At 37.5% G+C, this 14,701-nt stretch overlaps 1 protein-coding gene across 1 annotated transcript in view; it reads left to right on the forward strand.

Moving 5' to 3' along the window:
* LOC115450566 (inactive dipeptidyl peptidase 10) overlaps nucleotides 1–14,701 on the forward strand; it is a 179,553-nt gene that overhangs the window by 152,668 nt on the left and 12,184 nt on the right. Inside the window, exons 7-13 of the mRNA XM_037442593.1 lie at nucleotides 3,211–3,353; nucleotides 4,047–4,189; nucleotides 6,294–6,417; nucleotides 7,438–7,673; nucleotides 10,698–10,818; nucleotides 11,962–12,097; nucleotides 14,043–14,215. Coding sequence (XP_037298490.1) covers nucleotides 3,211–3,353; nucleotides 4,047–4,189; nucleotides 6,294–6,417; nucleotides 7,438–7,673; nucleotides 10,698–10,818; nucleotides 11,962–12,097; nucleotides 14,043–14,215 — 1,076 coding nt within the window. The remainder of the gene's footprint in view (nucleotides 1–3,210; nucleotides 3,354–4,046; nucleotides 4,190–6,293; nucleotides 6,418–7,437; nucleotides 7,674–10,697; nucleotides 10,819–11,961; nucleotides 12,098–14,042; nucleotides 14,216–14,701) is intronic.

A 14,701-nucleotide genomic window follows, 5' to 3' on the forward strand; every position in this document is an offset into this window, starting at 1 on the left:
TATATTATGTACGACTGCATAAGTCTACTAATTCGCACTAGGCCAGTGTAGTAGACTAAGGCCTAATGCCTCCCAGCAGTGGGACAGTATCAGCCCTGGATCTAGAGGGGGCAAGCCGGGACCCATGCCCCGGGCGGCGAATTCAGAGGGCGGCAAATACAAACTAGGCAGACGAATATATAACTCATCATTAACGCAACTTTGACTACTGAGTTCAGTACATTACACATAATTATTTCCCGTAGGGCACGAAATGATAATTGTCGGTGATGACAAAAGTAAAAATATAGATGGTCGTGGGACGGTATTATCCAGATTTTGCCCCGCCTCCAAAAATTCAAGATCCGGGACTGAACAGTATATTATACAGGGCTGATATTATTAGTATAACAGTGCATAGGTGTTGGATCGATCACCGGATCGAGCAGTGATTTGGGTTTATTACTCAGTATACGCCCGAAGTCTGGAATTTGTGCCCGATATGGCGATAGGCTCGCCCCTATCATGGATCGGAATACGCAGTACGGAAATTGGGTGCTCTAGTTACGCCTCTGCTTACCTCTTCTGGGATATTAAACGTAAGTGTGTGCGTACTGTTACATGGGGCCTCGAGAAAGCGTTTTTAAAAAAGTAACTTTACAACACGGATTTATTAGAAATACATAGAACTCGCATTATATTAGGATTGGAAAAAGCGAGTGTTCCCGAAAGGAGTTTTCTGACGACTGACTACTGAGGCCAGCTGCCGTAGCATCCGGCCACGGCGGGCTGTCGTAAACACTTCTACGAATGTCATAGGATATGGGGCCGCTGAGTTGACTCCCATATACTTCGAAAATATAACAGTACGCAAAACACTTACAATGTTTACTGTTAAAAATACTATCTATTAGTAAATTATATAATATTAAGCTAATCATAATCTAAAGCTACAGTCAATACTCCCAGCTGAAGATACGACTTTAGGTAAACAGAACTGCTTGATACCCATTTATTCGAAAGCATCAGTTGAAAAATAAGATTCGTACCAATTATGCTATTTGTTTCTACATAAATAAAGAACAATATGCTTTAGGCGAGATACAACGTAAATACAAACAAAAGCGATAACTTCGTAATTACCAACGCTATGGTACTGTGAAATAGAATATTTATAAACTTCGAGCGCGAAAACTCGTTCGGAGTCCTTTTCGGGGCAACTAATTTCTTTTCATGACTTTTAAACGTTTAGCATTAATGGACCCCAGTGGACTGTACGGAATTGGAATTTCGGACTTTGTCAAATAACTTCTAACTGGAGTTGTGCTGAATCGTAATAAGTTTTTTATTTATCAGTTACGAACGGTCCATACAATACGATTTCTGCCTGCTTCCCTTTCGTAATTTATGTAATTATAGACTGTACAGACTTAATTTATGTATTTGTATTATTAATTGTTATATGATTTGTCGGGTTGTCTTTCGGAAAATTATACCCTTTTCCGCTTAAGAGATTGTTACTTGATCTACCGTGAGATAGCAAAATGTAAAATAATTTATATTTTTTCTATATTATCATTTGCACGTTTTTAATGCGCATATGTTCTGTAAATATGTTATTTTTATATTAATTTCATAGGACGCTGTGATGTCTTGTCACACGGACATTTTAATTAACACGACGACCAATTACAAATTGGTAATAAACTAATAACTTTTGGTGCACAAATTCGCTCCTGATGTCTATAAATAACTATAGGAACTGTTTAATGTCTTTGATTAGTACCAAATTTCATCAAAATCGGTTTGTGTTTGCAGTCGTTTTCAATAAACGACCCCAGTCTCAATATTCAAACTGATTCCGAAGCCACGACTCTAGGCACACAGTTCAGTGTGTACACCTCATGGTTGCTAATTACACATTGAGGCCTATAAGGGTTCGCGAATATTTCCTGTCCTTCTCCCTTCCAACTATCCTGACATGGCTCCTTCTCCTTCCTCTTCTCTTCCTTCACCCTATCCCCTCCCTTCTTCCTCCCAGGCCCTGAGACCGGACAGCTGTGGGTCGCCAGCGTACCGTCCGCTGGCACCCTCGGTGAAAACGATAGGCCCTACCAACTCCTCACAGGGACTGCCGTGGTTGCTAAGCCGGGGGATCGCCTGTACACCGATCGCAGGGTACCCCCGGTGACAACCACGGCAGATCTCAAAAAAAAAACTGACTCCAAGAATGAACCAATCAAAATAACTCATTTGTAAATGTCAAATAAAACCTTGCTCTGATTGGTCCAATTGAAAATGGCGGTTAGACGTAAAGACGTAACGGACGGAATTGTTTCGCATTTAATATTAGTTATGATTCATCGATGAATGGATGATGCAATGCGCCTAATAGTTTGATTTATAAAAATCATAAATCATGACTGTTCAAATGGTGCTTGATTATATGTATGAATTGAATGGAGAAATCTATTTTCAATTTGTGTCTATGATAAAGGCTGCCAAATTAATCATGTTTGAGAAGAACAGGGCTGTATTGTACTGACTTTAGGGAAAGGCAAGAGGCCGAAGATGTCAAGTTTTAGGGAGTATCCTTAGTGAATTCTATGAGCTCAAACATAAAGCATTTGACTTAAAAAAAACCTCGTAAATATTTCCGCCAAAAACACTAAAAATTTAAATAGCCTTTTTAATGGACCAAACGTTGTGCTCTAAATATGGCCGCGTAAGCACCATAGTCCTTAATCACAGAATTCTAGCAACGGAACTATTATACCGTAAGTAAACTAGACACCAACATCGAGAACTGTTTTATCTTAATTATCGGAACCCGTATCTGCAGCTGCTATATTATACCATTTAATTAGTAACTTAGTTTAAGATAGAAGAAGTACGATAGGCCATAGAAAAGTCACTAAAAGCGTCTAAAATATTTAAAATACTTTTGCTCGCGGCTTCGCCGACGTGCAGGGGTTTTACGGGATATTTTTTCTTTCCGACTTACATGACATGTATCGTTATATTATGACGAAATTATACAAAATCATTATAAATTGTAGCTTATGTATTATTCTGATGTATAACCAATATTTCTGTAAAGTTTCATCGAAATCCGTTCAGTAATTTTTTCGTCAAAGAGGAATAAACATACATCCATTCTTACAAACTTTCGCATTTATACCTATATATAGCAGTGACAACTTCGAAGATTTATTCCCTCTATTGTTACAGAAGAGATCCTGAACTCAAGGACGGCGCTGTGGATGTCAGCAGACGGCCACATGCTACTCTACGCCACCTTCAACGACACTCTCGTTCTAGAACAGAAGTATCCGTGGTACGGCGCTGCGTTGGATACTGACGAACCTGCTAAGGTAAAAGAATTTAAATGTCATCGCGCCTTCCACTTTACAGGGTCAGAGACTTCCCCCCCCACACTGCTAAGGTAAAAGAATTTAAATATCATCGCATTTTCCCCTTTTTAGGAGCAGAAACTTACTCGCCCACCAAAAACTCCTCTAACCCAGGACCGGCAGTGGCACGCATTTTGAAACCGAGCGGTGAAGTTCGACGAGTCTCATGGAACGCTAATCTATTTTTATCCCGCAACGGAATTAATCAAATAGAAAGATACGGAGAAGTTGGAAATATTAATTGTCTACATCCCATCATAGCAAAGCGGGAGACAAAATAATGAATTTTAGGAGATATTTTAACCATTTTAGTATCTACCTCATTACATTACATTGCTTATTTGGCAAAGGGTTGTGCGCTCACTTTGTTTTTAGTTTCAAGGGTACGCAGTTACTCATAAGTCATATTGTAATAGGCAAACATCTTGCCATTTACCGGACACGACTCCAGGCGATAAAAATAATCTGATTGTCTTCTGATCATTTCATTGAATATGTCAATCAAGACGAAAGTGCCAGTTCTTCCCATTTTTAACCTCGATTTTTCTTAATAATTTTATAGTATCAGAATTACCCGGAGATCAGAAGTTCTTTGGATAAGAGTAACTAAAAACTTTATTACCATAATAAATTGTATATAAAACTTTGTCGCAGACGTACCCGGAGATCAGAAGCGTGCGGTACCCCAAGCCTGGTACCAACAACCCAACAGTAACACTGACGGTGGCTGACATCGCGGACCCTAAGCATATAAGAACCAGGCATCTTATACCTCCTAAGGAAATACTTGAAGAAGGGTATGTTTTCCTGTTCATAGTATTCATCAAGAATGTTTTTTTTTATGGTAGTCAGTATCTTAGCTGTGCCCATGACGGTTTTTTTACTGTAGGATGTCACCTAGACATTGCCGACGTCATTTTCTATCAGGTAAGCCGTTAGCTCTTCTACGTTTGGACGCAATGAAATAAACAAAATTACTAGGGAAGCAGGGGCTGTGATAATTGTTGGCAATATTATTTATTACACCTTGACATGAAATTGAATTATCGATAGTTTAATAATTTCAGCCTTGTATTTTATACTGTCCTACTGCTGGGCGGGCTTCCTCTACTACCGAGAGGGATTAGGCCTTAGTCCACCACGCTGGCCTAGTGCGGATTGATAGACTTCACACACCCTTAAAATTCCTATAAAAACTTCTCAAGTGAGCAAGTTTCCTCACGATGTTTTTCTTCACCGTTAAAGCAAGCACTAATTCACAAAGAATACATATAGTTTAGAAAAGACAGCTGTGTGCCCTTGGGTTGTGAACCTGCGGACATTCGTCTGGGCACTCCGGTCCCTACCCAACTAGGCTATCGTCGCTTACAATAATAACCATTAGTAATTTCAACCATGTTTATCGAAAGTTTAATGTAATAAAATTATTTGGAATTCCTGTCGTTCATATCTCTCTTTTTAAATCTGCAATAAATTGTGAATCTTCATCATTGATGAACAACTAGAGATTAGCAAAGGCTAAAATATATAAATTTCCTGAATAAATAATTATACAGTAATTTGCTATCGAATTTTGAACCTTATAATTGAAATACACCCCACGCCTTTATTCTCGAGGGTAGGCAGAAGTGAATCTAGAACATCCAAACTTCCTCATATATGTTCCGTCCCATGATAGGAAGCGAGTCTAACACAATACAAGCATAAATTCTTATGTTTACGCGAATGTTAGACTTTTAAATAAAAATATTTACGAATTTTATCGTGGTTGTTTGTATTATTTTCTCCAGACGTTTCGACGACTACAGCTTTCATGATCAGTCCAATCCGTGACCACGCGATAAAATACGTAAATGATATACGTAAATGCTAGTGGTAGAATATATTCTATATCCGCCCAGATAGCGACCATTGTACACAAGTTGTTAAAACACACCATAGTGGCCTACCTAAGTGTCGCGTTCCGGGATCAGCCTCTGTATACCCGGTTCCAACAGGGCATAATTGTGTCGACTGCCGAGAGGTAACCCTTTCTCGTCAGTCGACAATCTATTGGACCCCACTAGGATTCTTACTTGTTATTGGTATAAAGTATGGGAGTCACAACTCTAGATATATAAATTTAACTCAAGGATGGCACTATGTAATTATATATTCAAAATTCCAGAGTACGTTAATACACAGCGGCGTGCTTTATAAGAATAGTAACAATTTAGTCGACGTACTGTGTTAACAAAGGCGCACGTCGCTTTCATATGGGAGGCATGGTGTGACACAGCATTCCCGCACAACTATGCACATACACTTACATAGCTGCGCAAGTGTATGTCTCTACACCCACTCTACTTACCATCAGGTACAATGGAGCCACTCTCACATGCCCGTATAAAAAAATAAAAAACAGTTCAGACTTAACACAACCAAATCCAACCGTCATAGTCATAAATGGTACGAGATAAACTGAGGAATCCTATTAAACACACGACGCGGAATATCACGCAACTCTGCTTGAACAAACTTTGTTGAATACTAACCACGTAATGTGTAATAAATATACTAACTTACGTTAAAGTTGATAAAATACGTATACTGCCAAAGTATTTTGGTGAATTGTAAGTTGTAGATGGTTTTGGAACGGACTGCGGAGACGAATGTTTGCAGGTTCAAAACCCAAGGGCACTCATCATTGTGAAGGTAAACAGCGTGTGGAAACCTGCATACCTGAGAAATTCTCTAACGGAATTTTAAGGGTGTGTGCAGTCTACCAATCCGTATTAAGCCAGCGCGGTAGTCTAAGGCCTAATCCCTCTTAGTAGTAGAAAGGACCCGTGCCCAGCAGAGGGATATTATAATAGCTCTAATTTGGTTTGACAAATAATAAAAGCAATATTTTGTCCACAGCGATTATTACTTCACCAGCGCTCAGTGGGTGTCCCTCACGGAAGTCTGCGTGGTGTGGCTGACCAGGACACAGAATCTGTCAGTGGTTTCCGTCTGCAAGAACCCCATGTGGCACTGTCAAGAGGTAAGAGAGAATAGTTTAATTTTCTAAATTCTGAAGTCATGGGTACGGGCCCCGGGTTGGGCAAAGTGATATTGGGTGTTTCCAATTAGTATCAGCCCAGAAACTGTTTTTTTTTTCGATATGACGATAGACTCAACGCCTATCACATCATGGGACGGAAAATGGGTACACTAGTTGCGCCCTTGCCTAACCCTTCAGGAAAAGAAAGCGTGTGTGTACAATAATTAATATTCTATCGCTTAATGATAAACATAACGAATGACGTAAACAGAAGTAAAATTCAAAAGGAACTTTGAACTACAAAGCTTTTTGATCCGAGTGGATAAACGCAACGTCGGACGCCCACCTGCAAGGTCATTCAAGGTCACAGAATGCTTAATGCAGACCGGTTTCACCACATCCAACAAGACTACACTAAGTTCCATTCTTAATTTAAATAGGAACTTTATACAGCATATTGCAAAATTTATTCGACTTAGTTTTATGACTGGTCATCTGCCTAACGACTTCTTTAAGAGAAGAGAAGAATTTTATAGCGAGAAGGTGCAGCGAGCTCACCGCAAATAGAACTATCAACGTTATTATTTACAACAATCCTTTTCTTCGGTTTTGTAATGTCCATGAATTACGCTGGCTAAAATGTTCTACATGCCAGAACGAAAATTTTAAAAAAGAACCATGCTCCAAAGATGCTCCAAAGGCAATGAAGTCACGAAGAAATGTCCTGAGTCCTTCTGCCTTAGCGTGAAGAAGCATCTTAGTAAGCCGTTATGATTATATTGAATGGCACAAGATAGCCATCTATTGCCATTCAATACTCTATCTGGACGGCATAGCGCTTACTATCAGGTGCAGTGCAGGCACTTTGTCATGGCCAAGAATAAAAAAAATGTCCCTCAATATTTACTGCTAGCATTTTGTTACATTGTTTTGTCAACTTTACGACTTTCATTTTATCTTCACAAATATAAAATTCAATATCTATCGAAACCATAAAATACTTGAACATTTCTATACCAGGTATACAGGATAACATCAGGGTCCGAGAGCTGGGTGGAGTCAGCTCCAGCGCCTCTCTGGTCTGCAGGAGGAGGGGCTCTAGTAACCCTGGCGCCAGTGAGGGATGGGCCAGCTGGCCTGTTCCGGCATATAGTGAGGACTGAGAGGAACGCGCATGGTCCAAGAGCACTGTCGTTGACGTACGGCAGCTTCGATGTGGTGAGGCTTCTTGCTTGGGATCACGTGAATCAGCATATGTAAGTCCTAATCATTTATATTTACGTGAATGTTAGACATAGAAATATATTTTTTTCGGATTTTATCGCGGTTTTGTATATAAAAATTTTCTTCTGACGTTTTAAATACTTTGCAGTCTTTATGATCACGGGGGACTGAGGTGTTGGTCAGCAGAAAAGTCAGTTACATTGTCTACCTACATTTTACAAATATGTAAAATATGGGGAAAATTGTTATATAAATACCGCAATAAAATCCGAAAATTAATTTTATTTTAATATGTAAGTTGCTTTTTCTTATAAAATTTATTCTACTAGCTACATTCCAAAGTGGAGTCCGTGCAAAACATCCTAAATATCCTAGTTATAAATCATGTCTTCTACTACACTTACATGGTGGAATATCACTGACAATTTCTGTCTATAAAAATATCACCAGCAAAGGCAAAACAAAACCTGATTAAAATATCGAACTTCTTTTATTTTATAACATTTTCCTCTTTGCCTTTTCGTGAGAAAGACACTATTTTGACAGATGTAATAACGAATCTCGAAACTACAGCACATTAATGGAAGCGCGAAGGATTTCAAACATTTTTAATTATTCGTTTGACCTATTTTGAATATAAGAATTTTTCCCAGTACCATTTTATATTCTGTGCAAATATTTATTTTTAATGTACGTCCTTCTGTGTTCATTTCTAAAAGTTTGATATTAAAACTTATTCAAAGAAACTGTATATTTAAGGTATCTTAAGGAACGTTCTTTGTGCATTTTAGCTGCTATAAATCAAGGAATTTGAAATCCCATTCTGTTATGAGAGGTTTGTATTTGCACACGACTTATTGTAATTAATTTTGATGGAGATTCCGAGTTTAATTAAATGCCTAAACATACAAAATTATTCAAATATGTGTACTTTGAATTTTTAATACATGCTTTATTTATATTACTTATGTTATTGTATTTGGACAATTACAATGAAGATGGAGTATGTAATAGTCTTGGTCATCTCCTGTGATGACAAATTAACACGGGAAAAAATAGTTCTGGAACCGTTTAAATATTATGTAACTACCAAAGTGGGTAGGAAAAAGGGATTAGTTTTTATGCTTTGCTTATGTTCGAAGGACTGGGGGGGGGGTCGAACAGTGATTACGTCATCAACATTGAATTAATTATTTTTATTAATTTTGTTGTTAAATAAATTTGAACAGTATTTATTTATAAACATTATGAACTATTTATCGATACTATTAGGTATAATAGATCGTAGTACATGTCATATTATTTTGACAACAATTAAACAAAATAAAAGCCAATTATTTATTTACATTTATTTTTAGATTTTAAAAGTAGCTTCGAGAGTTTCAAAGCGTAACGAAAATAAATTTGCATATGCTAAAAGCACACAAAAAATATGTGTTTAGGACAATCAAAACATACATTTTAAAATACTTTTTTTTCCTATTTAAACAATTTCATACTTACTTTTTTTTGACAAATAAAGTTGGTAACCCTAGGAGGAAGGGTTTGCTTGCCTTGTTGACAAGGAGTGCGGCGGGGTTCGCAATAATTAAATTCCGCTTACGTAATCCTTGAACGGCCTCTAGTTATTATTCTGAGGGAGTGGTGCAGTAGTGCGTGGTAACTACGACGTTCCTAGCTCCTGTCAGGAGTATTGGTTAGAGCGTTAAATGTTTTGCGGACTCTTGATACTTATAATAATAATATCAGCCCTGTATTATATACTTGCCCACTGCTGAGCACGGGCCTCCTCTACTACTAAGAGGGATTAGGCCTTAGTCCACCACGCTGGCTTAGTGCAGATTGGTAGACTTCACACACCTTCGAAATTCCTATAGAGAACTTCTCGGATGTGCAGGTTTCCTCACGATGTTTTCCTTCACCGTTAAAGCGAACGATAAATTCACAAAGAATACACACATGATTTTTAGAAAAGTCAGAGGTGTGTGCCCTTGGGTTTTGAACCTGCGGACATTCGTCTTGGCAGACCGTTCCACACCCAACTAGGCTATCGCCGCTTATACCTTGAAACTAATAACATTAAAAATAATAAATTTCTACTTTATTTTAAACAAACTAGCAGTGAAGGGTGAAATATACCGAAAGGGAACCCTACTACACAAGCACTAATAAACATAAATACGGTTTGAAAATCATTACTAATTACATAAATTACGAAAAGGAAGCCGATAGGAGTCGCATTGTGGATCCTTCACTGCAAACTAGTATTCGAAGGAATTGACGGACCATCGGCAAGACTGAGACAAGGGAATTTATTTTATTATTTTCGGAAAACTTACAGCTAGATTAAACAATATTAAAGGTACATAAATACAAGAAGGCCATTTAAAAGCTTTCACAAATAGAATACAGTACAAGAAATATGGTCGGTAGAACAAATATACACAAACATTAGAAAGTATCATATCTTAAAGTAATTTATAGAGCCTGATTTGCCAATCATCAGAGAAAAATTACCCATCAAATAAATTAATGTAATATTTTCCAGTTTAATTGCTATTGTTGAAACTTAAATCTAGTTTTATATTTATTTATCAAATTTAACAAAAATACAATTTTCCTTATGAACTAAGACAAATAACTCTTAGGTGGTAACATACTAATAATATTAAATTGAGATCATAAGACAAAAACTATACCTCGGTCCCTACACTAGGCACAGCCTGTATCGTAGGCGACCGATTTACATACCGTGTTACACATTATAATAAAATAAATTGAATATTCTGTCTTATATTTAGAATATACTGCACTTATGTTGCAGCCAATTGTTTATTGTTATGTAATAATATGTTCATGCTGTGACAGTCTGTAATTAAAACAACACTGCAGCAATCACTTATTGAATTGTTAAAAATAACTATGTAAGGTGTACGTTTTGTTGGCTGTTCAAATAAATAAATAAATTATCGTATTTGTATCGGATGTCGAAGAATCCATTACCGCGACTTTCGGGTAGTGGAAGGTCCTATATTGATTATCCAATTTGTTCGTAGATATTACCTGGGTATACCTGAAGGTAAGCCGGGACAGCAGCATCTGTACCGGGTGTCGTCCGAGGCTCCACGACAAGGATCGCCGCAGAAGTTACCTTACTGCGTTACTTGTAACTCGCAGGTGAGTACATCATGCTGAGCAAAAATAATCCTACTGGATAGAATCATTGACGTATATTCTATAGACACGAACGTCCATATAAACTATTTGTTTAAAATCTGAACTAAAATGGCAACCAAAACGTCACTGTTATAACCTATTTATTTACTATTGGCATCCACAGCAAGCGGGCCTCGTATATTGGGCTGCCATAACATAAGTTAGAACGTAAGTGATGAGCCGTATGCAGGAAACAATACAATTTATAATACTTAACTATGAACTATATAATAATAGTAATGTCAGCCCTGTATTATATACTGTCCCACTGTTGGGCACGGGTCTCCTCTACTACTGAGAGGGATTAGGCCTTAGTCCACCACGCTGGCCTAGTGCGGGTTGGTAGACTTTACACACCTTCGAAATTCCTATAGAGAATTTCTCAGATGTGCAGGTTTCCTCACGATGTTTTCCTTCACCGTTAAAGCAAGCGATAATTCACAAAGAATACACACATATTTTTTTAGAAAAGTCGGAGGTGTGTGCTCTTGGGATTTGAACCCGTGGACATGGTCTCGGCAGTCCGTTCCACAACCAACTAGGCTATCGACGCTTGCTGTGACTATGAGCTATAATTTAAAAATATAGTAAATTCAACTGTTTCAAACAACTCTATTTATAGTATGTGACTATGACCTACAATTTATATATAAGTAAAATTGAATTATAGCTTCAGAACTCTCGAAAATGACTATATTATCTATACTTATAATAATTATATAATAAAGACTCATTTTGCTTTAAAAACATAACGACACCGTGATAATTAAAACAAAGTGATGTAAAATATTACTTGTGAATGTCTTTGGAACGAGTATTTTTGTGACACGTTAATTTATTTATTAATATTTTTGCTATAATTATATTGATATATTGAAATTAAAAAACCGTTTCTATGCACCCTCGACGATAATTTATTATCAGCCTTATATTATTACCATAATATTAGCTTAATGTGCTGAATGATCGGCAGGCCGGCATAATACCCATCGTCAAGGAAAACAATTTTTTTTGCTGGTCGCCATATTACTTGGAGTTCACTTCACTTACCATCAGGTAAGGTCACTTTATCAAACTAAAAATAAAAACAAAATTTGTATCCAGCCGTCCCCGTCAATTAACCTGGAGTACTACGGGAACCTGGCATCTTCTGGAGACAGCACCTGGGACAGCGACTGGGACGAGGAACTGCCCGCCACCTCGCCCTCACCCACCAAGAAGAAGAAGAAGAGGCATCCGGGTAAAACTACCATTCTTATTAAATATATTGGAGGGCTTCAAAAATAAGAAAATACATCGTCTGTACGAGCTTACAGCCGGACGATCACAATTAAAGCGCATTAGGGTAAAATCGTAGAAGGTGTAACATTGTATGAATTAAATAACTTGCTATTGTCTTAAGTACTTACAGCTTTAGTGACCCGGTGATGGACGAGAAAAATTACTTAAATGATTATTATTGAACAGCACTCTGTGTGTAATGTAGTTAAAATGTCTTCAGGACATCTATGAGGTTAGTCCAGAACTTTGAAAGGTTTTGTTGGGTTGAGATCTACTTTGGAAACCACTGTTCCTTTAACGCATCCATGTATATTATTTTTTCTTAATAATAACATAGACCCATTTATAATAACTACGCCACAATGAATGAAACTGATGAAAAAAAGCGTCACCATCTTGACCATTCAAGAAAAAGATGTATGACTAATGGCGCCTGTCAATATTATTTTTTTAATATTAACAGTCTAACGCTATCGAAACTGAAATTGCTTCTTATTGTTCTGAGGCTAAAATATTAATTGACAATAAGATAAGTGGATGATTGTCAGTTGGTGTATCGTTCTGTTGCCATTTGTCGACTGTCTCGATCTAGCTGGTTCTATCTACTAAGAAGCACTGGTATCTACTAGTCATGGAAATGACAGTGATTTCGTCTAAAGTATTAAACATTATCAATCTTACTTATAAAAATTTCGTAAAGGTATGCTTAGTTAAAACACAGATTTAGTCGATCAGCCGTAAGTCAAAGCCCGCCATCTTGCCTCTTCATAAGGTTTAAACTAGGAAACCGGTGATGTTTTTGACCATTTAAGCAATTCTTAACCACCTCCTAACGATAAAACAAGTTAATAAGTGAGACTGAATATACGCAATAATTACAACAAAAAAAAAATATATACAATTATAATTACTACGTGCATCCAAAGAGCATAATAAAAAAGTCGACGTGTGATATAGCTTCTCTTCTGCCAGTCTGCCTGCGAAGCCGAATATTTCCGGAAACACCCGATGTCATCGACTAGTAACAATTTTATATCAATGCGTTTCATTTCTTTTTTATAAATAAGCTTATTCCTTTTTTATAATAAAGCTGTTGCCAGTTTTCACGTACATATTTTACAACTCGTTTATGAATTTTCAAAATGCGCGGTATAAATTCAAATCCACGAATCGCGAACGGCATCAGCAATGCATTTCCAGTTATACAAATATTGACGGTGTTTCAAAAATTCGACGAAATTTTTCCTTTGAGCCTATGATTAATTCGTATCGATACGTATAAGCAAAATTGGGTTTTAAGTCAAAAGCTCGATTTTTAAACGGATTAATTTGGATATTATTAATCTGCGATGTTTGTTGTCTACCTACTTCGTTTGATAGTAAAATATTATGTTTTATAGAAAGTATCGTTCATAATTAACCGTTTTTCGGAAACGGATAGTATGGATTTCGATTAAATAACATGTCATGTCGGAATACCGTATCTCCGGACTATGAGAGTGATGGAACAGAAGTGCACATGTACTGCGCATATTCTTGTGCACTATAATATCTTCTGCGTACTTCGCTGATTTCCATTGAAATTGGCCGCCATGGCCCCAGTTGGGCTAGGAGGGATGCATATTTATCTATCGCTTATTATTAATACTTGAGAGTATAAGTTTACCGCTTAGAATGACATTGTAGCCAGTGTAACTACTGGACATAATGAGACTTAATATCTCATGTCTCAGAATGGCGAGCGTAGTGAAATACCAAACAACACTTTGTAATTTAAGATGTTGGATGGTGTTTCTACTGTTTATGGGCGGTCGTATCACTTACCGTCAGGCGAACGGCAAGCTCGTCTCGTCATTCAAAGCAATAAAATAAGCCGATATTAGCCTCTCGAATTATATCCTCAGAAGGCATGCCGCAGAACGCACCGTGCCTTTACCACGAGGCGTACTTCAGCATCTCATCAGCGTACTTCGTGCTGGAGTGCCTCGGGCCAGGAGTTCCCACGTCAAGCCTGCACAAGACCGCACTGCCAGAGCCGCGGCTTCTCATGCACTTGGAGAACAACACTGCTGTGAAGGTAACTCTGAATCTTGCAAAGGTTTTTTATTTATTTATTTAGCACTTCATATGTTATAGTATATATTATTATATAGTATACATTATTTACTAGTCAACCTTAGGGTGGTGCAGATATAATCATGGTAGGTGCATGAAATCAAATTCAAATAAAAATTATCCTCGAAGAGGTATGCAGAGGCGTAACAAGGGCACCCACTTTTCGTCAAGTATGTTCCGTCCGACGATGTGCTAGGGGGCGAGCCTACAATTGAATCATCCCTATTCATATATCTATGCAAGAGACGAAACTAATATTTTAGGGAATAAAAATAAATAATTAAATAAACCTCGTATCATTACAAACCTCGATACGATACAGGACCAAGGATATGCATATCCCGAATAATGATATATACACACATACATACTACACTCTAATGATCGTGTGGACCGCAAACGACCTCTGTTATCATATATCACAAGATATGCGCCAAAATTATCGTGT

The sequence above is a fragment of the Manduca sexta genome, chromosome 4 (assembly GCF_014839805.1).
Source record: "Manduca sexta isolate Smith_Timp_Sample1 chromosome 4, JHU_Msex_v1.0, whole genome shotgun sequence".
Lineage (NCBI taxonomy): Eukaryota > Metazoa > Arthropoda > Insecta > Lepidoptera > Sphingidae > Manduca > Manduca sexta.